Source organism: Varroa jacobsoni, unplaced genomic scaffold, assembly GCF_002532875.2.
Source record: "Varroa jacobsoni isolate VJ856 unplaced genomic scaffold, vjacob_1.0 contig04226, whole genome shotgun sequence".
In the NCBI taxonomy this organism is placed as follows: Eukaryota; Metazoa; Arthropoda; class Arachnida; order Mesostigmata; family Varroidae; genus Varroa; species Varroa jacobsoni.
The window spans coordinates 1-22,111 of NW_019215194.1; the positions used below are offsets into that span (position 1 = coordinate 1).

The 22,111-nt window shown below is 38.0% G+C and overlaps 5 protein-coding genes across 9 annotated transcripts; 3 read left to right on the forward strand and 2 right to left on the reverse strand.

Moving 5' to 3' along the window:
* Window positions 1-60: 60 nt before the first annotated feature.
* On the forward strand, window positions 61-1,316 carry Blos2 (biogenesis of lysosome-related organelles complex 1 subunit 2). Its single transcript, XM_022854706.2, has 2 exons — window positions 61-459; window positions 550-1,316. Exons 1-2 carry the CDS (start codon window positions 313-315, stop codon window positions 721-723), a joined length of 321 nt encoding a protein of 106 aa, XP_022710441.1. The 5' UTR covers window positions 61-312; the 3' UTR covers window positions 724-1,316.
* Window positions 1,317-2,139: 823 nt separating this feature from the next.
* On the reverse strand, window positions 2,140-8,149 carry LOC111273011 (uncharacterized). 3 transcript variants are annotated; one of them, XM_022854704.2, is made up of 6 exons: window positions 7,874-8,149; window positions 5,938-6,084; window positions 5,423-5,580; window positions 4,714-5,160; window positions 4,115-4,162; window positions 3,147-3,287 (listed from the first exon to the last, which is right to left on the reverse strand). In XM_022854704.2, exons 1-5 carry the CDS (start codon window positions 7,906-7,908, stop codon window positions 4,128-4,130), a joined length of 822 nt encoding a protein of 273 aa, XP_022710439.1. In that variant the 5' UTR covers window positions 7,909-8,149; the 3' UTR covers window positions 3,147-3,287; window positions 4,115-4,127. The 3 variants fall into 3 exon arrangements, with proteins under 3 accessions (XP_022710437.1, XP_022710438.1, XP_022710439.1); XM_022854702.2 differs by lacking the exon at window positions 4,115-4,162 and having other exon boundaries at window positions 2,140-3,287; XM_022854703.2 differs by lacking the exon at window positions 4,115-4,162 and having other exon boundaries at window positions 2,140-3,287; window positions 5,938-6,121.
* Window positions 8,150-8,300: 151 nt separating this feature from the next.
* LOC111273010 (WD repeat-containing protein 89) lies at window positions 8,301-13,382 on the forward strand. Of its 3 annotated transcripts, none has more exons than XM_022854699.2 (9): window positions 8,301-8,489; window positions 8,946-9,111; window positions 9,635-9,731; window positions 10,022-10,145; window positions 10,333-10,514; window positions 11,227-11,358; window positions 11,584-11,742; window positions 12,261-12,536; window positions 13,018-13,382. In XM_022854699.2, exons 2-9 carry the CDS (start codon window positions 9,023-9,025, stop codon window positions 13,069-13,071), a joined length of 1,113 nt encoding a protein of 370 aa, XP_022710434.1. In that variant the 5' UTR covers window positions 8,301-8,489; window positions 8,946-9,022; the 3' UTR covers window positions 13,072-13,382. The 3 variants fall into 3 exon arrangements, with proteins under 3 accessions (XP_022710434.1, XP_022710435.1, XP_022710436.1); XM_022854700.2 differs by having other exon boundaries at window positions 8,982-9,111; XM_022854701.2 differs by lacking the exons at window positions 8,301-8,489; window positions 8,946-9,111 and having other exon boundaries at window positions 10,053-10,145.
* Window positions 13,383-14,559: 1,177 nt separating this feature from the next.
* On the forward strand, window positions 14,560-18,526 carry Arc42 (Activator-recruited cofactor subunit 42). Its single transcript, XM_022854695.2, has 4 exons — window positions 14,560-14,619; window positions 16,197-16,431; window positions 16,820-17,044; window positions 17,425-18,526. The coding sequence occupies exons 2-4, from the start codon at window positions 16,198-16,200 to the stop codon at window positions 18,229-18,231; spliced, it is 1,266 nt and encodes a 421-aa protein (XP_022710430.1). The 5' UTR covers window positions 14,560-14,619; window position 16,197; the 3' UTR covers window positions 18,232-18,526.
* Window positions 18,527-18,895: 369 nt separating this feature from the next.
* Window positions 18,896-20,811, reverse strand: LOC111273012 (cytochrome b-c1 complex subunit 7-like). Its single transcript, XM_022854705.2, has 2 exons — window positions 20,578-20,811; window positions 18,896-19,366 (listed from the first exon to the last, which is right to left on the reverse strand). Exons 1-2 carry the CDS (start codon window positions 20,725-20,727, stop codon window positions 19,190-19,192), a joined length of 327 nt encoding a protein of 108 aa, XP_022710440.1. The 5' UTR covers window positions 20,728-20,811; the 3' UTR covers window positions 18,896-19,189.
* Window positions 20,812-22,111: the final 1,300 nt, after the last annotated feature.

A 22,111-nucleotide genomic window follows, 5' to 3' on the forward strand; every position in this document is an offset into this window, starting at 1 on the left:
ATATATAATCTTATATATATATACTTAGATATATTTAATCAATAAATCTTTATCATCAGTTGGACTCCAAATATGATCATAACGTACAAATATTACAACATTTTAACCAAAGAATGATAATATAGTTTAAAACGATGGTGATTATTGTTACCAGTTATATCACTACCCGCTCAAAGAACTCTAATTAGGTTTTCAGTACTGACAATAGAACAGTGTATTCGTGCCTATAGTTTCACTAGCATTTCCCGTTATATGTCGACTCTGTGCTTTGGTGACTAGTTGATTTAGTGAACCTTTCAGTTCCAGCATACGATGGAAGAAGCTGCGGATAAAATGTTCACCGCTACAGCGGATTACGTTCGCACCGAGCTCAACGCAACGCTCGATGAATACCAGTTACTACAGCAAATGAACCGCGCTGCTCTAAACAAATACCGAGATCTAACTCAGACGACCCAGGTAAGTACGAAAACCTGCGGTACAGTAGAACTTCTTCCGGTGTCAAAGAAGACACACCTTGTCTAACTTTTTCATCGCTGCTGGTCGCAGGCTATCGGCAGCGCCTTAGAAGCGTTGGAGCAACAGTACAAGGAGCTGGCACCAGTACTTGCGCAGATCGATAATATCGAGGAGAGCGTGGATTCGCTGGAACAAGCCGCCTACAAGCTTGATGCATACTGCAAACAATTGGAGCAGAAATTTAAGAGTCTTGAGAACAAATGAAGCGATGATGACGCTAATAAACTTACTGCGGTCAGAAGATGTCCAGAAATGTAAATTTATGAATCGTCCAACGCGCGATCCTCGTGCGAGTTCGATACCCAGCAATTGCGTAGGTTGCACTGTTCGGGATCCGGCATTGATACGTTTATTAAAATGTTTCGTGACGTTTACATAAAATACTATAGGCATTCAGACTGTTCAAGTAATTTTGGTAGTGGCCTATTATTTTATCTAGAGCTTGCGTTAGTTTACCTTAGTGAAGCTCTAGGTACAACAGTTTTTAAAATTTTACATTAAATCCAACGTTGTCAGCTGGTCGCTGCTTAACGATACCAATTACGTAAATAATGTTCATATGATTCATATTTTACTGATTTAATTCTGTAATTTGCGCCATCGATGGTGCAATATATTATAAGAGCATGGAAGAATTATGCGTAAATATCTGTGGAATATAGGAGGGAATATATATGTTTGTGTATGTTTATATATATAATATAACATTTTAAATGCTGTGAAAGTTTGCGCTTCATGCACATTGCAAACGTACAAATGACCTTTTAGTGGCTAGTTTTAATAAAGCATTAACTCTGTGGGAAGACCATTAAAATATAGGAACTTAGGTGGTGCATGCCACATATGGTTTTTGTATTTGTGAGCTTGTGGTAGGCAAACAGAATATATTTTAAACAATATTAACGGTGAAACTACTTTTTAGTGAAAGCTTTGCAGTTTCCTAGCTAGAATTTCTCACTGGAAAACTAAAAACTGTAGAAGCGAATATACACAATTTAGTATTCTACATGGAACAAATATTTTAACTGAACTGAAATTTTAGAACTATTTGGGAACGAGTAGATTATAGAATATAAGCACGGATTTACATTGAACCTAAACCTTTCTGATTTATCATGTCGCTCGACCATCTTTTGTGCATGTCACACATATTAGTAATTCGCGCAACGATCTTTAAAACGACATCGACAGATTTTTTTCATACGCGTGAACCACAATATCGTAGTGAGACAAGAGCTACCCGGAGCACAACGTACTAAGGGTTCTACGATAAACAGAATTGTGAATAATGTTTATATCCTACATTATAACTTATGAATGGGAATATAAATAGGAACCCGTAGGAATGTGGATATTTGCATTTTATAATGTAAATGGAAGTTCTTGAACTACTTTCGTTGAATAGCGTCGCTGCTATGTGATTCGCAATGTAGACTATCATAGAAGTAAAACGAAAATATGTCAATTTGACTTTTTGAGACGTAGTGTTAAAAAATGAAGTAAATGCGGCGGCAAAAATCGTATATATATATATATATATATATAGTGATATACAAGCAGATACTCTTATAGATTGGTTTTCACAAACCCACGACGGTAGCTAACTAAAAAAGAAAGACATTCTTTTGTTTCTAGCTTATTTTATATTGTAGTCTAGACATTATGTATGTACATTAGACAATAAGCAATCATGTTAGCAGTAAATAGTACAGATAATTATATACACAAAGTCTTTGTTAGCAATGACTTTGGTTAACTAAAAAATCCCAGCTTGACATATGAATACCAACAAGATCGGTGCAATTCTAAACTGCCGATGTCCCAACTGTCGCCGAGTAATGGAGACCCAAATCAACTTCAACTTTGGATATTTTGGGCCAGGAATACCATCTTTCTCGTAGAATTGCAAGCAGCAATCACCGTTAAATTGTTCGGTTGCATATAGTCAACGTAAACGCTCAGTAAATTGTAGCGTCATTCTGGGAGTTACAGTCTTCGCAAATGGGCACGAATGTGTGATGCCACCATCATAAGGTAACACTGACATATAATAGGAACAATGCACTTGCCAATTCACTCGATTGTGCAATTAATAGCATGCACCTTTAAATCTTTCAACCAATGGTTCTACTGCTATTTCTTCACCAAAAAAATAATGGCCTAAGTCCGTTCCTACTTTTTGACGATTTAAAGTAATCTGACAATAAAAGGCCTTGAACGACCTAGTTCTGCGAAAAAAAACATTTCAGATGACTAAAAAGATTCTAAACAAATATATAGATCTAAAACAATAGAAATAAAACAAGCCCCCTTTAAAGCCAATTAAATATGCTGGAGACCCGCACTGAAGGAGAACGAGCTCCAAGTCTCCAAGAGAATTTCAGGAGGCCTTCCAAACGAAGACATTGCCTTCCATAAAGGGCATTCTCCTCGAGGTTCGTTTCATGCTTGAGATCGAAGATGGCCGCAGAGTTGATAAATACCGCCGATCATTAGCACAAGCTTTTTCCTCTATCCATTTCCGTAAATTACTCGGAAACGAGAAAACGTAGATGCCCACTCTTCACTTCAGTGACCCCACCCCAGGCCCATGCCTCGCTGAGTGTGAGTTGTAGCTCTAGCTGCCTGATACTGTTGATCAAGGTGTTTGAAAAGCTGGTCCTGCTCGTCGAGAACTTTTGATGAATCCTTCAGCGGTGTATCCTTCAGATCGTCGTCTTTAATCCCCATCAACTTACGGAACTTAGCAGTCATCTTGCCATCGTCACCTGAAAACACGCAGCATAGAGAGATTAACTAACGATTGGTCAACGGAAATGGAAAAACCACAGGACAGTCAATCAAAATCCGAAGCACATTTCCCCGTCCGGGGTAAATCCAAATAAGTCAGAGCATCGTAAAGAAAATAAGTTCGTTGGGAACGAAAGCAAGGGGAGTTATTACGAAAATGTTTGTCAGACATCCTTAAACGCGTTGATACTGTGGTTCGATGAGACAAAATATAAATCCCAGTACTGGAAAAGACTTCTTAAAGTTTAACGCAAATTCTAAGCCCATCCCGTACTCCTTTTATTTATAAAGGTAGAGCTTCACATCTTCAAATCTTGCCACAAATATTATAGGCATAAGATCAAAATCCGTAGTTTCCATTCCTTACTCTAGACCGTTTCCCCTAAAAAAAAAAATTATTGCTGCAGCGAACTAGTTCGTCGCGTTGTTTAGCTGTACCAGATGCTGTTTGTTATAGTCCAAGCCCGCGAGCCCACCCTGTGATACTGCCGTTGCTAAATGTGAGAGATGGTGTTATTTTGTGGCGAGCTTTCGAAGATCTTCGCCCTTAGTATTACCGAATTAGTATTGTTTACTGAGAAGGACGTGAGCCGTGTCGTGCCTAAGTATCTGCCCTAAACCTACAACCCTTTAAATGATCGTGATGTACGGGGGCGTGGGGACAGACGAGCTAGGCAAATGCACTCCGCGCAGGCTGTATGTTATCTTCTTCGGCCGCCATCTTGAGAGCGTGAGAACCCCCTTCGGTACGGAAGAAGGGGGCCACAAGGCCACGATGACTGAGGTATGCTTGAAGGTTACTCACCGCTTGGGGGTCCTTAGCCGGGCCACAGGTTGGGCTCCAGGCGCATATCTGCCCAGTCGCCGAGACAACAATAACAACAACATGGTTAAAGTAACTGCCCAATAACAGATTCAACGAGTCAGAAACATATGTGTCATTTCCCACTAGATACGGTAGATTACAAATCAATTTGTGGAGAGAAAAACAAAATTACAAAAAAACAAAACTTTAAATCATCATGTAAAAGGAATAACGTTGGATTGCACAACACTTGTGCCTGCCAGTCTCTTTGAAATGCGTCAAAGATGTCTAGATTATAGAGAAACTTTTCTTTTAGAAGGTCGCCACTTGTTTAGGTAGAAAAAAAACTACGCTTTTCAGGGTAAAAATATCTTCGAAGAACCGTGCCATTTCACGACATATATGGAATGTTTCTAGAAAACATGTCACAGAAAACCCGAAACGCTTAAGCGAAGTCTGATATAGGAAAAAGCAGTCTGCAGAGTTCCACCGACACACTCTCAAAAGGTCTTATATTACCTAGCTGCAGTCCCCCTTGCAGTGCATTGTGCGGGTTGCAAATTTTTGCAAACTTAGCTAATTGACGGAGATGCACTAACCTTTAAATGTAGCCTTTGCCCAATGCTTTACTGTGGATGAGCCAGGAGCTTGGCTTTGATCGCTATGTTGCTCGCCGGCCGAGTTCTCTTCTTTCTTTCCTTCTTCCGAGCCAGGTCTCGTCCACAGCATTTTCCGTTTCTTAATCTGATCGGCAATTCGCTGCGTATTCACATTCGCTGGGTTGTAATACGAGGGTACGTCCGGGTTCGGGCTGGGAATGGCTACACCGCCGGACCCGATGCCACTTGCTCCCAAAGGAAGACCTAAAGGTAAGGTCTGATTGCGATTCACTCCTGCCTGAGTTAGTGAAGCGGATAATGCGAGAGCACGGGCTGCGGCAAGACTCGCAGCGACAGCAGTCGATGGCTGTGCGCTGGTAGTTTGTTCGGCATCTGACGAGGATGATGACGCGGGCGTAGTGATGTGGGTTGTGTCTGGAACAATGCCTGCAAGGCAACCACATTGACAGCAAACAATTATAGAAATTGCGGAAATTTACAGAGGAAAAAAGGATAATCGGAGAACGCTTTCAACATGTGGGAAAACAAGTACGCTTACAGGTGAAGCGCCGATGAACACATTATATGATATTCACATAAAAAAAATTAAATTGTTTACGTAAACTATATAGTTATTTTACCATAGGGGCGTTACATTGCTTACTATTCATTGCTACAATTTGACAGTTCACAAGCGTTAGTTTTTTACCTAATTTCCGTGCCCGGTCGAAGAATTTGTTAGCCCGAGGAAGCTCTGGCGAGTCAGCCTTCTTTCTTTCGGTTGACCTTCGACGTTCTCCACGACGGTCGCTGCGGTCACTAGGAGCTCGGTCACGGCCTCGACGATCATCGCGACAATAGTCGCGTCTAAACTCCCCCAAAAGAATAAGTAAAGTCACAAATATATTACATACTGAAGCGTATGAACCGAAGGGCAGAATATGTTTCGCTTGATAACAGTTTCCTTATTTTACATAGAGTCGAAAAATTATTAACGAAGCAGTTATAAGGACAGTCAGGAAGGTTTGAACTAGCCACTAAAATAACTTTTCGAAAAAATACTTTCGAGAATATTTCGATAAGTCAATATAATATCTATTTATATCAGCCACGATGAGATGGATTGAAGTTTTTATAAATTCTACGGTGCTGACTTAACGTTCCAATATTTCGCCCCTTAACCATCTACTCAAACTTCAAAAAGATAGAAAAATCTATACTTACCTGTTAGAGTCATTGGTACCGTGACGATGATCCCTACTACGGCTTCGGTTGCGAAAACCCGACATTCGGTCACGTGATCTCACCCGAGATCGGGAGCGGTCCCTTCGTCTTTCGCGAGATCTGTCCCGAGATCGTTCCCGCCGATCTCTGCAAATGGAAACAAGCAATGAACGGCATCATGTACCTTGATACCCAAGGTGTGGATATCAAAGCTTGGTAAATCTCTTGTACCAAACATATGATATGTAAAAAAAGAACAAAGACAATTACGTTTAGTTACGGTCTTTAAAGAACATACTGAAATAATTCTCAGACTGGGTCTCGCTAGCAGTAGAAGTGACAAATCAATGCAAATAATAGGATATGATATAACAATGAGAACAAGGGTCCGCTGTACATTAGCTACAAAATCTGCAATTTACCCATTACAACAGTATCTGTTGAGCATTAGTTTAACCGTGTTCTTTACAAGCACTACCGGGTATCTTCAAACAGAGCAGTGGGCTTCTACATGGCTGCAATTATTTTTGCGTATAATTAATTGGCTCGATGAGTCGTTCGATCTATTAAAAATCTATTAAATAGCATGTTTTGGCATAACGATAAAACAGAGACCATAACTCAAAAACAAGGCAGCTTCTAGGATATCAACATAGCAACATACGTAGAAATTGTATTATTTCTACAGAAATAACAGAACGCTTGGTTGGAATTATAGAAATCTACGTATTTAAACATATCTAAAAAAACCGTCTTCTTTGCCAACATGTTCTTATGAAAATCATGTTTCACACATTTCATAGATGGAAAACAATACCGTACAAACTTTTTTAAACTTTAGCATTAAAGTCTAATGCTCGCTAAAGGATTTCTTTACTGAGGTCAAAATAGTTTGATCTCATTCAGGTTGTAAATTGAATTTTATCCTGTTCCAACTGCAGCCAACTTGGACCCTACAAAAATTTTTGAATTTTTCACATACAATTAGGTCGAGAAAATACAGCTAATTAATGCTCATTTACATTCTAATGTAACATCATCGCTATTTCGTAATGTCAAAGGAAAAAAAAAGCTAAAATAATAATTTAGTATTCGTGGTAGTGTTAATTGTTTCGAATCATTGGCGATGCTATGTATTTATAGGTATGAGAAAACGCCAGCCTGTGTGTCCTCGTGCAATATATAGGAGCCTCGATGAAACGAACACCTGAATCTAAGCCCGCAATTTTTTTTATCGCCAATACTGAACATCTGTCAAAGCTCACAAATTATAACAAAATCACACGAAAACCTCGGTTGCCCTTGTTGATTACTTCCGGCACAAGCAAATTCTTATTACGACCTTGTTTGGACTGATCTTAATAACTGACGCTACCATAGACCCATCGCAGAACGATTGATGCAGTGAACAACATTTTTCAAAATTCGACTGTGCCATCAGTAAACGTAATTGAATAGTCTACAATTTTCAGAATAAACCACGCCACCGAATATAAAACACGCAGCCACTGAACTATTTTAAATCTATCTTGATTTTCCTATATAAAATTTATTTAAAGGCTTACCGAAGCAGTTCTCGACATTCCTAATCAAACACATGCCATCTTTGAGTATTTGAGAATTTGAGTCGAATCTATATCAAAATTGCGTTGTTTTTACGAAACAATTAAATATATTTTTTATATAATCTGATAGCCACACAGACTACATCGTACTACGACATTTTCGGCATAGTTCTGGAGTTATGCTTTACCTAATGCGTGGCTGGGTTTATAAACTTAGTCAACCCTAAGCTTAATTGGCGACTTCAAAAACAAATCGGTACACACACCAGCTACTCAATAGGCCCAAATTTTTTAAGTCTAGAACTGCTTCCACCCACTATGAAATAGTCGTTCTAGGTTTTCGGTAATTGTCCTGAAACCTTAGCACTTACCGACGCTTCTCGTTGCGGCCTTCGTCACGGCCCATTATGGTGCACTCAATTTAGAGAAGATACTTAGGGCTCTTTGTAGTTTCCGATTACGGGATAAATGCACTAGTTATGTCAAATAACCCGAGAGGTGACTAACAAGACGGCACAAAAGGCATACAGCTCACGCCTAGTCGAATGTGGGATCTTCCTGTTTTTGCGCACGGATTGATCGACCTGTCTACTGAACTCACTCGCTGCATTAAATCGACTGGTCAGAAGCAGAGTTGTGGCTGGCGTGTACACAGCTATGGCCGCCGTTACAGAACTGGCTCCCGCTAAAGTGGCGGACACTCGAACGCAGGAAGGTGTAGTGATTCCGAGTCGCGTTTTGCTTGGGGACTTGGGCTGAACCTTTCGCGGGGTTTCTCCGGATCCTCCTAAATCTCTTCGTAATCAACAGTCCAGGAATGAAATTAGTTACTATTGCAGCCTGCTTTATTGACTGAAGAATTGCACTATTAGTCGGCTTCTTCATAATGAGATATATGTTCAAATAGGAACGTGAACAGGCCCTAGAAGCTAACTGTGGTGCACGTTGAAATTGACTATGTAGCGGAAAACTAAATTTCAATTAATGGTAATTTCAATTAAAGAATTTAAGTAGTTAAGAGAGCTTTCAGCTATGTAGCAGGTTCCAAAAGTAGTAAAGGGAGTTAGCACTGAATCCCGACAGATCTAGTCCAATGTTTTGAGATAACTTGCCGGCAAAATTCAATTGGTTGTTAGTATCGCTGTTCACCACAGCTCCGCGCCAGGTGTAGCACGTGCCTTTGTTGAAGCTGAGACGGAACATTCCGTCCACAGGAGCACGCTATATGTATAAGTGCTGAATCAAAAAATGTTAAACAAGAAAAACGATATTTGAGCGCAAATTTAATTAAGCAGACAAGCATAAAACGCGTCTAATTTCTTAGACTGCTTCAACGCGCATCTTGTACGCAGCCCTGTATATGGTTACAACTGAGATTATCAAATTCTGAAAATATTTTTATTATTCTCAAAAACAGTAATGGAAATTGTGTTTTTTAACTAGACGCTGCTGTTGTGTGATCTATAACTACGTGAAAAGTGCGACGGAAAACCATCGGTTCCACCACAGCGGAGGCTAAAATGAAGTTACCTATTACTAATGCGTTTGTTTGCGTGGCCAGTAAACTTATAGAGCAAAACTCTTATATATCAGCCATCGATTATAGCGAGTAAGTAATAAGTATGATTGAGATTATAGTTATTTTTTTTAAAGTAAGAAATAAGTATGGTTCAGAACTAAAACAGAATAAAGTAGGACATCTCACTTAATGTAATGTCTACTACGCATGTCTTTCTTAGATGTTCATGAATTGATAGTCTGCTAAATTTCGTATGTTCAGTTAGCTATTCTTGGACATAACCGTATTATAGAGAAGGTGGACTGGTATTATTATTACCAGCATAATTAAGCACGTCTAAGGCTAAATCGAGTCATAAATATAATTTTCATTACTTGCATTATCCACTTTTGACGTGTTTGCTTTCATCTTACTTACAACTTTACTTTCATGCTTTTTTTGACAATGGTTCACATATATTCCTACGAAACGTTTTGCTATTTTATACAGAATCGATTGTGTACTTCTCATCTGGATGCTCGCTTTGCAGACGGCCTCATTAAGTTACACTGGCTATTTTTAGACCAACTATCGCTTTTCACGGAGTTCATTAAGTTGTTTTAATTAATTTCAGTGCGACGTCCCAGTTATGTATAATTATACCATCTGGTTTACGCGTAATTGACTGCCACGGTCTCCAAGTGACGAAGAAATTAACAGTTAACAGCAAGGTAAGAAAGATGAGGCGGCATTTGTAGCCGAGTAGGCTCATAAAACATTGATAACATTTTGGTTTGCATAACATGCCTAGAACATACTTTCAGAACATATTTATCACGGTGTTAGTTTTAACCTAACCACTGGCTTTCTTTCGATAACCATATCTCAGTTACCAGTGTAATTCATATAAATTGCTTCATGTTTTCTTTGCACAACTAGCAATTATATTATAAACCCAAATTTATAAGAGCTTACATCCTGCAATCAGCCCCTGTTATTTTGTGCGGCTTCCGGCTTTCAGAATGTGCGATTAACAGAATTAAAGTTTGCAGACGAAAATAGCGTGATGGCGTGCTCATCCGATGGCTTCTTACGGCTGTGGGACCTAAGAGAGCCTGATAGAGTTTCATTAGAAATGTCATCAAGTAAGGAACAAGCCATTGTTACACACACAGTCATATCTTCCACGTGTGGTACCGTAACCTAATTTATTTTTCTTTAAATTTATTTATGAAAACAAATATTAAATATATATATAATAGCGTAAATTCTTGCTTTTGCCCTAACCTATGCTTTAACTCTGCCTAATACTATTTCCTGTAAACTACCTAGCGACAGACCCCGCTGCCGAATTGAAACCCCTCCTAAGTTGCGACGTAAATCTTGAAGGAACTGTGGCTTGTGCTGGTAGCGAAACCTTAAAGGAAGATGCTTTTATCCTATTTTGGGACCTGCGTAATACGCGAAAGCTCATGGGCGGCTATTGGGATACTCACAGTAAAGACGTAACACAGGTAAGCCGATCTTATAACTACAATTGTTTAAATATGCAGACACCTTCGGTGTGCAACCGGATCTCCGAAGAAGGTTGCTTTCCTGTGTTTTCCATATTTTTCCATTAATTATGGAGACGGCGCTTAAAACACTGAGCATAACACTAATATAAAGGTAACGAAGTACATATAGTCTGAGACTGTAAGCACCTTTCCCAATATGTATTTTAAATCTCTCAATATAAAAAAGAAATCGCAGCAACAAACTAATGGTCATAATTAACTAATTTTAAAATATGTGGAAAAAACTAAATGTGTGGATCTCAAGAATTTCGTGCAGATCTTATCCGTAAAAATACTTACTGAACTCTATTTCTAATGTAGGATAGGCTAGACAAGCTCAAGTACTTGAAATGTTAAATGTGTTAAGCCTGCTCGTCGCTAGTCACCGGAATCAAGTTACATATGTTTTAGCAGTTCCATTGTTAGGATCACCGGAGCTTCTATAAAATAACGAATACAATTGAATACTCTATCATAGTTGGTTATCTATCTAACGAATACTCCCCTAGCCATCGAAGAGATGAGTAACCACGATTTAACAATTTTCCAACGCTACCGCCCATAATTTATTACTTTTTAATTATTATTTATGTATGAATTAGTATTATTTTAATAATTATGATAATTATTGTTATTGAATTTCGTTTTACTATTTATTCACCGTTTACAGGTGCGATTCCATCCCTCGGCGAAGTCGTTTCTACTTACTGGAGGAGTGGACGGTCTTGTTAATGTTTTTGACATCGATGAGGCATGCGAAGATGACGCTCTGCTGTATACGCTTAATGCAGAGTGTGCCGTGGTACGTAGGAAATTATGACCATAGATAATCTTTGGTGTGAAAATGTCTTTTCTTGAAACAGGCGAAGAAGCAATAGGTGCCTAGAAATAATTAAATGTGCGTTACCTTATATCGGGACTAAATTCGGCGGATAAATATTTATGTGAAGCAGTTTCTAAAGAATCATTTTCATAGCAAAGAGTGACTGAACTTCGCTATTTTATCGTTACTTGTTCCTCGTGTTAGAGTTCTGTGTCGTGGCTTAAAAGGACTGCATTAGATGTGGACCGTTTAGCAATAGTGACTTCAGAAGAAGAGTTTCAGTGGTGGGAGGCTGATGATGCTGAACCAAAATTTCGAAGGACCAGAGAGAAGCTCGTCGAGGGGAATGCTGGCGATAACAAGGTATGTATTGAAAATTTAGTAAGACTACCGTGTCGTACTGTTAGCGTCAGTATCATCCTTATCGTTAAGTTCTACATTTGGGTGAAATATTGAATCGACGACAGAGTTAACTACAAGCAAGTTAGTCCTAGTGTGTTACTGTTTTTCTTTGTCAATAGTAATATGATGCTCCAGAAAGACAAATGTCATTAATTAATACATTATTAAGTGGGTTATTGGGTATGTCCTTACTAATTTTTGGTAGAAAACCTACGATTCTACGACTTTGTGCTAAGCCCTGCGTCAAGAAAACTTTTACTTCTTTTCTTAAATGAGGAAACGCTCTTTTGTAATTGTAGCAATTGGTACTAAGGTATTTATTTGACTGAAGTGCTTGTTGACTGATTTTTTTTTTCGATTTTCATGCTTTCGTAAGCCCTAATTCGTTAATCTACCAGTTTCTACGTGAAGACAAATCACTCTGCCGTAGACTGCTCTAAACATACATTTGCTGATGGTAGTTTTATTTCTTTGTGTAGATTGTCGTCGACCATTTAGTGGGAATGGTGACATTTGACGATGGACTCTCAACCTTGGTGAGTTCGTCAAACGACGGCAAGGTAGAGCTGTGGACAGAAGCTGGTGTTCACCTCGCTTCGTTGGCCGCGTCCCATCATGATCTTGTCCGGGCTGCAGTAGCAGGCCGAGACGAAACTGGCCAACAGAAATCCTTATGGACTGCAGGAGAGGATGGCATCGTTTGTTACTGGAAAGAGGGCGCACAATGTGCGGGGGTAGCTGCAAAAGACTTCAAGGTATAAAGCGAGCTAAGCCTTAATTCATCGAGGTCTCAAAAATCAGAGGTCACAGTTTGCAATTACACAGGCGGATACGAAAAACCATAGAGGCGACCGAACGGTTATAAATTTCCGGGAATATGCCATACATTCACTTGATATAACTTACGATTTAGATAGAAGAGAATAAGTAGATCAGTATTGTTTTGTTTCACGGAAACGTCTGTCTAAATCAAGATTTCACCCTAGAGTGATTTTTTATTCCATCAATAGCTAAGTATATTCGATTTTATTTCATATGTCGTAGATAAATTACTTGGCTACTTTTTCATGATTTACGCGCATTTCTTTGGTTATTCAACCATAGGTTTCATTTGTGAAGTTTCCCGGACGACGATTCACATTTGAGCATAATTAGCGTTTTGCTATCAGAATATGAAAGGTAACCGATGTGATTACTGGTATCTCATAGGTTTTTTAAATCGTTTGACATTTTCAGGCGGGATCATCGATAAAAACCAAATCAAAGCTTCATAAAGCTAAGCCGTATTGAACGATTTGAATCTACACATGAGGATGAATTTTATTACGACTAATATTGATAATAGTTGTATGTACAAAAAATTGGTGCAATTTGTTCGAAATAGGATTCAACCAAATATGTTTATTCATTGGTCGAGCTCCGAGCTTCGTCGATACACCGTAAGACGGTACTGTCAGAATATTATTATTAGAAATGTATATACTAATGTATAACTGCTAGACGCGGAAGAATAGTTATTTAATTAGCTCGTTTGTAGTTGTATATTTGCACAGATAAAATATATAGCCTTATAAATAAATTACGGGAACATTGTTGAAACATTACGTTTGTTTTGATTTTTTTCATTACTTTGTACTAATTATTTCGGCATCTTTTAAATATCGCTGTACCATTGTTTAGATATGATTTTATATCATAAGGTAAGACCAATGCGCTCCTTAGGCCCACACGAAACTTTTTGTAAATCCATTTTATGGTGCTCTATATTGCTCATACTAAACACAAGATCTGAAAACACGCAAAATTATCCTAGCTATGTTTCATTAACTAATTTTCAACTTGAATAATTTATAACTGAAATGTTGGTAGCGCCTCTTGAATATAAAAGCAAAAAAGGAATTACGACAGCCTGAGCTTGTTTCCTGAGACACAGGATTAACCAAGCCACTATAAAATCGACATGCAATCAACTTAACGTCGCGACGTTATTGCAGAGGTATTATTTGAAATCATTTTTGCCTTGCTTCTTTTTAATAGAGAACGGAAAAAAATTCTTTATAATTACATTGTTTATAAACGAATCTAAATTTTTTCGGAATTTTTTTTTGAGCTGCATTCTTCGAAGCTGACGCTTCACTTCTGATACAAGCCATGGTACATGACTCGAATTACTAGCGATCTTTAACGCTTCAGAGAGACGCATTATTTTAAAATTGGTGCGCTGCGACGATTGGTTAATAAATAAGTGAAAATTGCCATTTACGAATTCTCAACACAGACAGATTTAATCATTTTGGCTTTTAATTTAAGTTTCTTGAAGATCCGATCGCCTCATTATGGTTTGTAGATACCATACATATGTTAAGCACGTATTTGGCCTCCTATCATGATAAATGGCCATGCTTAACCATATCATCGTTACTTTAAACATCGTTTTCATCTAATCTTACCTAAAACGTAATTTCCGAATCATGTCGTCGAAATATGATGACTAGCCCACTCTTGTCTATATTATTATTATGAAGAATTGTAATATTAGTAGTGTTGATTTCGAAGTTAATTTTTTGAACCTAAGTTGTTTTCCAAACGCAGGTCACAATCAAGTACTTTAAAGTAAACTTCACTATAGATGTCTTATTCTTAGTTGTTGTAAAATATGAAAAACCTTTCGATTACCTCATATGTTATGCTTTTTGTTGAATCCAATATAAAATGTGATGCCCGCGTCAAATTCAAAGCAGACAACCAAAAAAATTAGTGCTTGGGAGATGGGGGTGAGAGCGAAAAAGAATGGGAAAAGATAAAGACATTACGAGACACATTAACTCTGAGAGAAAGGTAATGTAAAAAGTTATATGGCTGGCACCAGTTAGTGAGTTTTTGTCCTTTACCAAGTGAGTTTACGTCGACATATTTCGATAACAGTGTTTTAATGATTTCTGTCAAGAGTAATCGTTTACTGCATCAAATGCAGAATTATCCATTCTTGACAGTAAACCACCACATATTGCCTTATGTACTCATATCTAATGAGATTTAAAGATTTTATTGTAATAGAATTAGAGGCAGGTGTCTTTTGAAATTCACGACTGAGTTCTGATTGGAGAAACTAATAGATAACTAGATTAAAGATATTTCGTAATGACTAAAAATCAGAGAATATGATTCTTTCTGAAGTATTGGAGCATGGTCGGCTTTCTTAGCTTAACTATTATTAGATTAGATCTTGACATATGTGGAAATATAAAGAACTCCCCAGAAAATCTTACTTTTCATGTATTAGTCGATTTAGTAGGAAGCAATACATGCAATAACGAAGTTGCTAACAAAATGGCGCAATTTTGAATCTCTTCCATACTAGTAACACATTCTGTTTGCGACTTCTGTTGATAGCAGGTCGACTGAATCGGATAAATGCAAGAAATTTTTCAAAACGATTTGCACTTTAAACAATAATTATCGAACACCTGATACAGGCTCGACTTTTACCATAGGAAAAGTGCATTTAATCGAAAAGATATTTAGCTTTTTTTACGGCTTTCTGTGAGTTAACTTCGACGAATTTTTAAATAAGTTAAAGCTGCCAAAATAGTAATCTGAGCAATAGCGTATACTGAAGTGTTTACGCACTATTGGTGAAGATGATTATAGGGGAGTTGTTGTACTTAGGTATATGAGGCCTCGTATTAATTGGTTACAGCGACCGTGTACATATGTGCCTGTGCCAAATGACTTATACTTCAAACACGTAGCTATTTTAACCTGAAAAAAGCACGAGCTGACACAACGATATCACAGGTAGTATGTGTAATAGGGGAATTCAACCGGATAATGCTCATCGAGGGTGAAAAATCAGTGTGATTCGAACAAAATACGATTAAACTTTCTTCCAACAAGCCTAAATAGTTTTTAGCCAGTCCGGACCCAGAATCGCTTTAATTGGACTTCTAAATTTGATGTCCGGAACAATGGGAGAACCAGTTCTTTCCACAAAGGCACAGCTGAAGTCGTATGCCAGCTTCATCACCTGAGTCGAAATAAATTCGCTACAAAACATTGAATCTGAATCCGGATTGAAGTGTTGTTTAGCTACTAAGTTACATAGTTACTGGAAATGTTGATATTGGTTGAGTGTGATTAAGCCTTGTTTGCGTCTTGGGAGACAGTGCATATATTTGTTGTTATTTTAGTGTGCTTGTTATTTCATTCTGTTCAACTGTGAGTGATCTGCAATGGTAGCTTACAAAGGTCACGCAAAAGTGATTTCGTTTCCAGCTTCCTTTCTTCTTCTTATTGTCAAGTATTCGATAATAGAAGACAGAGCTTTTATATATCGTTAACACCAAGATGGAAATACGGTTTCGACGAAACGGAGAGTTAAGACTGATTTTTCTCTTCGATCTTACATACTGCAGAATGTTGCGAAACATGCTCTCTGCAAATCGGTCTTTGGCGTTTCGTGTTGTAACTGCCTCCCAACATATATTCGGCGTTCAGAAACAGATGCACAAAGGGCAAAGCCGGGCTTATTTTTACGGGTTTACGGAAACTCACCAGATGATCAAGAACACGTGTCGGGAGTTCGCCGAAAAAGAACTAAAACCTATTGCAGGAAAATTGGACGCAGATGAAACCTTCCCAAGAGAGCAGGTTGGCAATTGCATTGTCGGCTAAAAGTAACATATGTGACTTTTCCTAAGAATTAAGTGTGATTTATTATTTTCTTTATTATTTAAAAAAATGCATGTTGAAACTGATTAAAAATTTAAATATGCTTAATAACAATAATCTAACATACATGAAATCGCTAATTTCTCTATCTGTCGCAGTTATTTACCCGATCTCATGCACTTTATAATAACCAAAAAACCTTTAATACAGTTTTAACGTATCGTTTCGAAATTAATATAATCTTCTTGGTGAGCGCAAATAGTGCAACGTAAACACAGCGCACAAGCGAAAACGTTATGTTATCGATTTCGTTTGTGTAATGTGATAATTATAGTATCAGGTATCTGATTTTGCACCAAATATATAGGTCAAGAAGCTCGGAGAGCTCGGGATGCTTTCGATGGTTGCGCCGACGGAATTCGGTGGGGCCGAATTAGACACGTTATCTTACGCTATTGGAATGGAAGAAATTTCACGTGGTTGCGCCTCGACAGGGGTCATAATGAGTGTAAACAACTCGCTCTATATTGCTGGCGTTCTTAAGTTTGGGACTCAGGAACAAAAAAAAAAATGGATCACACCGTTTACCAATGTAAGAAAGCATTGTTTTTTTTTTAATATTTTACGTTTCACAAAAATAGAGCAAAACTTGCTTCGGAGAAATTCTATTTTTATTTGGGAGCGAGTGTTGGGCGCAGTTATCTACAAATTATCCTAAAAATATTTGAAAAAGGTTGGCCACTACTTAGTTATATGTGATACTTATGCAGTCGTCAGAAATTGCAATAAAATTAGTAATCGTGTTGAGTTCGTCGTCTAGGTCGGCTTTTTTGTTTACAAATTTGGATCTCTGCATTGAATCGTTGGTTGCAAAATTAAGTTATGTCCCGATGGGTATATACATCTGGCAAATGTGGATTGTTTGGATGTCTAAAAACATAATCGTTAATTATTTACTGAAATCTCTCTCAGGGCGATCGTGTCGGCTGTTTCGCTCTCTCTGAACCCGGCAATGGATCAGACGCAGGAGCAGCGTCAACTACCGCTAAACACGAAGGTGGCAAAGTTATTCTGAACGGTACCAAGGCATGGATTACGAATGCCCATGAAGCAGAAGCTTCCATTGTGTTTGCTACTTTTGACAAGACGAAAAAAAACCGCGGAATCAACGCCTATCTAATTCCCATGCCAATCGATGGCCTTTCGAGGCCGAAGAAAGAGGATAAGCTTGGCATTCGAGCGTCATCTACGGGACCTCTGATCTTCGAGGATGTTGTTATCCCGGAAGAAAACCAACTTGGCAAGGACGGCGAAGGATTCAAGATTGCCATGACGATTTTGGACGGTGGCCGAATTGGCATTGCAGGTCAGGCGTTGGGCATTGCCCAGGCTGCCCTTGACTGCGCAATCGAGTACACCGGCAAACGTGAATCTTTCAACAAGCCAATACACACCTTCCAGGCGATTCAGTTCAAGTTAGCTGATATGGAAATGCGACTGCAATCCGCCCGCTTGCTTACATATCAAGCATGCTTTCTCAAGGATCAGGGGAAAAGGTTTACGAAAGAGGCGGCTATGGCCAAATGCGCTGCTTCGGAAGCAGCCACCTTCTGCGCTCATCAAGCAATTCAAATCCTTGGTGGAATGGGTTACGTCAAAGATATGCCGGCCGAGAGACACTATCGAGATGCTCGTATCACTGAGATTTACGAAGGAACTAGTGAAGTACAGCGTATCGTGATTGCATCAAATCTCCTAAAAGAACATGGCATTCTCTAAACACCACTATTAGTAATAATTCATTACCGTTCGTGGAAGCATATCAACATAACTGACCAATACGAGCTCATGTTCGCTCAAATTCGCACATGCATGAAGGTGCCTTATATGCGTATAGGCTCGCTAGAAAATGCGTTTTTCAAGTCTATTAGTGTATACGTTAGTTTGCCGTGTAGCAGATATGTGCAAATAACAGCAATTAAAGATGCAAAAAAAAAACGTACATGACGAATATTTTATTTAAAAAGATCTTCTAATGATTAATAAAAAACTGATTTTTATAGAAACTTCTGAATATTTGTCAACTAATTTTAACTATATTAATGTTATGGCTGCAACGACCTTTCGGACGAAGTAAAAATGTAGAGCTAGAAACCAAACATGACAAATGCCAGTGAAGACTCCGCATTTGACGCTCATTATGAGTTAAACCTTAATGTTCCATTTAGCTCGGTGACGGCATTCACCCGTATTTGAAATATGTAATACTGGGGTCAGAAACAGCGGGTTCATTTAGTCTTCTCATTTATAGCCATTCTGAAAAACGAGTCATTCTTAATATTTTCATAATAAATAGATATTTTCCCACGGCAATTTTGTATTAAAATAATTGCTTCATTATGGAGAAATATTTATATATTAACACATAATTATTGGAAAACAGTTATTCTAACCGAGCATGGGTGGCATTGATACACAAAGTGCCGATAGCTTTATTATTGAATTCATGTGCATCATCAAAGTGATAACAGTCTCGCCTATTGGAACTATGACATAATATAATTTTATTTTTTAAAACTCTTCCATTTTCCACGATCTTTTTTGACCATGACTTCGGCTTCGGGAGAGGCAACTACAACGTCAAATATTTCATCCTCATTCATTTCCTCACTTAGTAACGAAGTGGGATCTATGGCCTGGCAGCTCGAATATTCGTTATATTAAAAGCAGTTCATTATTAATGGGTTCGGTACCACTCCTTCTTTTCAGCTTCTTCCGCCTCAACCTGCTTGATGTATGGTGTCAAGTAATCAACTTCCTCCTCGGGTTTCGTCCACTGCTCCTTGGGTAAGATTTGCTTATTGATGTCAGCCTGAATGGCTCTCAGAGAACGGTAGGTACGCTCGTCCTGAATCTGCAGTAAAAAAGATGTCCAAGTAAATGCAATTTTGTAATTATTACAAATAAAAATAGATACGACTGCAAAAAAATCAACTGAATTAAAATCGCAATCAGTCTACATTAGCAACAGCGTTCTCAGTGAATTTTACGAGCACAACATGTTGCCCTACTAAATTTAAGAACACCTAGGTCTGAAGCCAGGTTTAAGGTAGTTAGCTTCGTGTTGGAAAAAGCCAGCTATCTGTATGTTTTACAGTTTACGTAATGTTTACGTAAAGGACGTAAAAACTCGACACATTTGTTAACAAGTCGAGATGGAAAATTAACGCATTTGAACAGTGCTCAAAATAAATGTTAATACATTCATTCAATATAAAATACTGCCCTTTGTTGAAACTGTATTAAAATAATAATAATATAACGTCTACTAAAGTAATGCAAATGGACACACCCGAATGCCGGGTTGGGACACTAAGGTTTAGTGAGAAATACTGTAACAAGGTGGCTCTCACACTATGCACAAGTTGGATGACTTCTCCTCAGTACCACGAACATTCAAAGAAAGCCTATCAGTTTAAGTTCTAAATTAAAAATCTTCATAAATTAGAGTGCCTCATGACTAATTTAATTCAGTTCTCCGTAGCAAAACCTTTCACTGAACAGAAAAGATGCCAAGGGGGCATATAGGATTGAATATACTCGGACCTCGTTGCGTTCTTAGCGTTCATTCAATATAATTGAACAACTTTCTAATTGATTTTTATATCGAAGATGCGCAATAAGAAAAATATAAAAGAAGCAAACTGTAGTTTCTAAAGTGGAGTCTAATTTCTCCACGGAGTTTCGCGATATAAACCGAATAATATGTTCACGTTGTCCCAGCTCTGATGCGAAGAAAACGTAGTAGCACGCGCGTACTAAGCGTTTATTCCCTGTTGCGATGTGATAGTAAACTTTGTATTTTATAACCTGATTGATACATCGGATTATATTGTTCTTTATATAATTGTGAGATTGAAGAACTTCGGTATATTTGTTCAACACTGTATTCAGTCATACAAGCTACATGTCATATTATTTTTTAATTATAATAAGACACTATTTAACGAGCCTAATTCTCTGGTTTATGAGTTCATAGCAAAATATTCTAGCGAAAAAAAAAAGTATAACGCGATGTAATTATTATAGAATCATCTTGGCTAATGACTCAGCTTGCAACAGTACCTGTTTTGGGAGTCGTCGTATGGCCTCCTTCGTAATTGGGGTCTCTCGGACGCAGTCATCCCTGAAAAGACCAAGCCGATTGTAACCGCGCAAGTTAAATAGGTACTTTGCGTACGCAGATTTAAACGGGATTTGTCCGCCTACACACATGATAATTCCTTTATTCAAGCACCTTCGGTTACCACAGAAAGGGATACGACAAGTAACAAATTGTCTAGGACAACTAGAGGCCGATTGCGCCTGTCTGGGTTTTGATTCGAATATTAGGAAAATAACATATGGCGCGAAATTCAATGATGTGTGATCTGATCAAATGATGCCTCGTTTCCAAGAACGAAAATATAACAGAGGAAGCCTAAGCAGAAGTCTTTTGTACTTGCCATCTCCAAATATTATCATCAATTAAGTCGTAGGATAGCCATTGTGGGTATATATTAAAATATGATTTCCTTTAACTAATCACTTATAGTTTAACGAATATGCTCAGCCGAAATCGGAACTTCCAACGAAAATGTAAATTTGCAACCATCGTAGAAAATCCCAATGTTAATGCAGTGGTAACGTGTTTGCCTGCTAAACTTGAACGGTCTGCGTTGGGAAGGCACGCACTAAGTTTCATGCATGCAAGAGCTAGCCGTGTAAGGTAATGTGAACGGCTCATGTACGGGACATACAATGCGAGACATTTGTTAGCCATGATATAAAAGAGTGATTCACTATTAAACTAAAGCAAAACGCAGCAGTTATAGAAGATTTTCGGGCTAGACGAGATCTCCGGAAAATAACCAGCTACTGTCGTTACTCCAGATCACTCATGTACACCATCCCAGGGGAGCACAAGGCTGCAGAAAGAATAGCAATGGTTTTCAGAAAAGAACAGAGGAAAATCAATGATAGTCAAATTATAGTTCGTATTCCAGAATCAACTCATATCGTCTACAAAATACATGTCTCTAAAGATCCTTCTATCTCGATGAGACCGTTAAAACAAGGGATTTTCATATGGCTGTGATGTCATAGATTGTTAACGAGAGTAGATAAACTCAGAAAATATTATTCCAGAAAATCATGACGGACAACTACCGTAATGTTACCATTATCTAAATGCTAAATGTTAAGAAATGCGAAATTACTTAACTTCTATTCAATTGTACTTAAATTTGTATTTATTAATTATATGTTTACATAATTACTTTTTCACAGTTTATGTAATTATAATTTTATATCATTCTGCCTCCCATTGAGTAATAAGTCTGATTTTATTAAAATTTTAGTCGATCAATTTACATACCTAAAAATAAAATGGCTATCAATGGAACAAATGAATATCTACGGTAATTTTGAATATTTTCATTGCATTAGGTACACTATTCATATTCGGTTCATATTCGGCCCATTTAAAAATAGAAACATAAAACGACGTAGAATATATATATATACATACATAAATATGTATACAAAAAGACAACATTCTTAGGGCACAACAGGTTCATTGTGTGCTACAATATATTATATAATCGTACGACTCTGTATA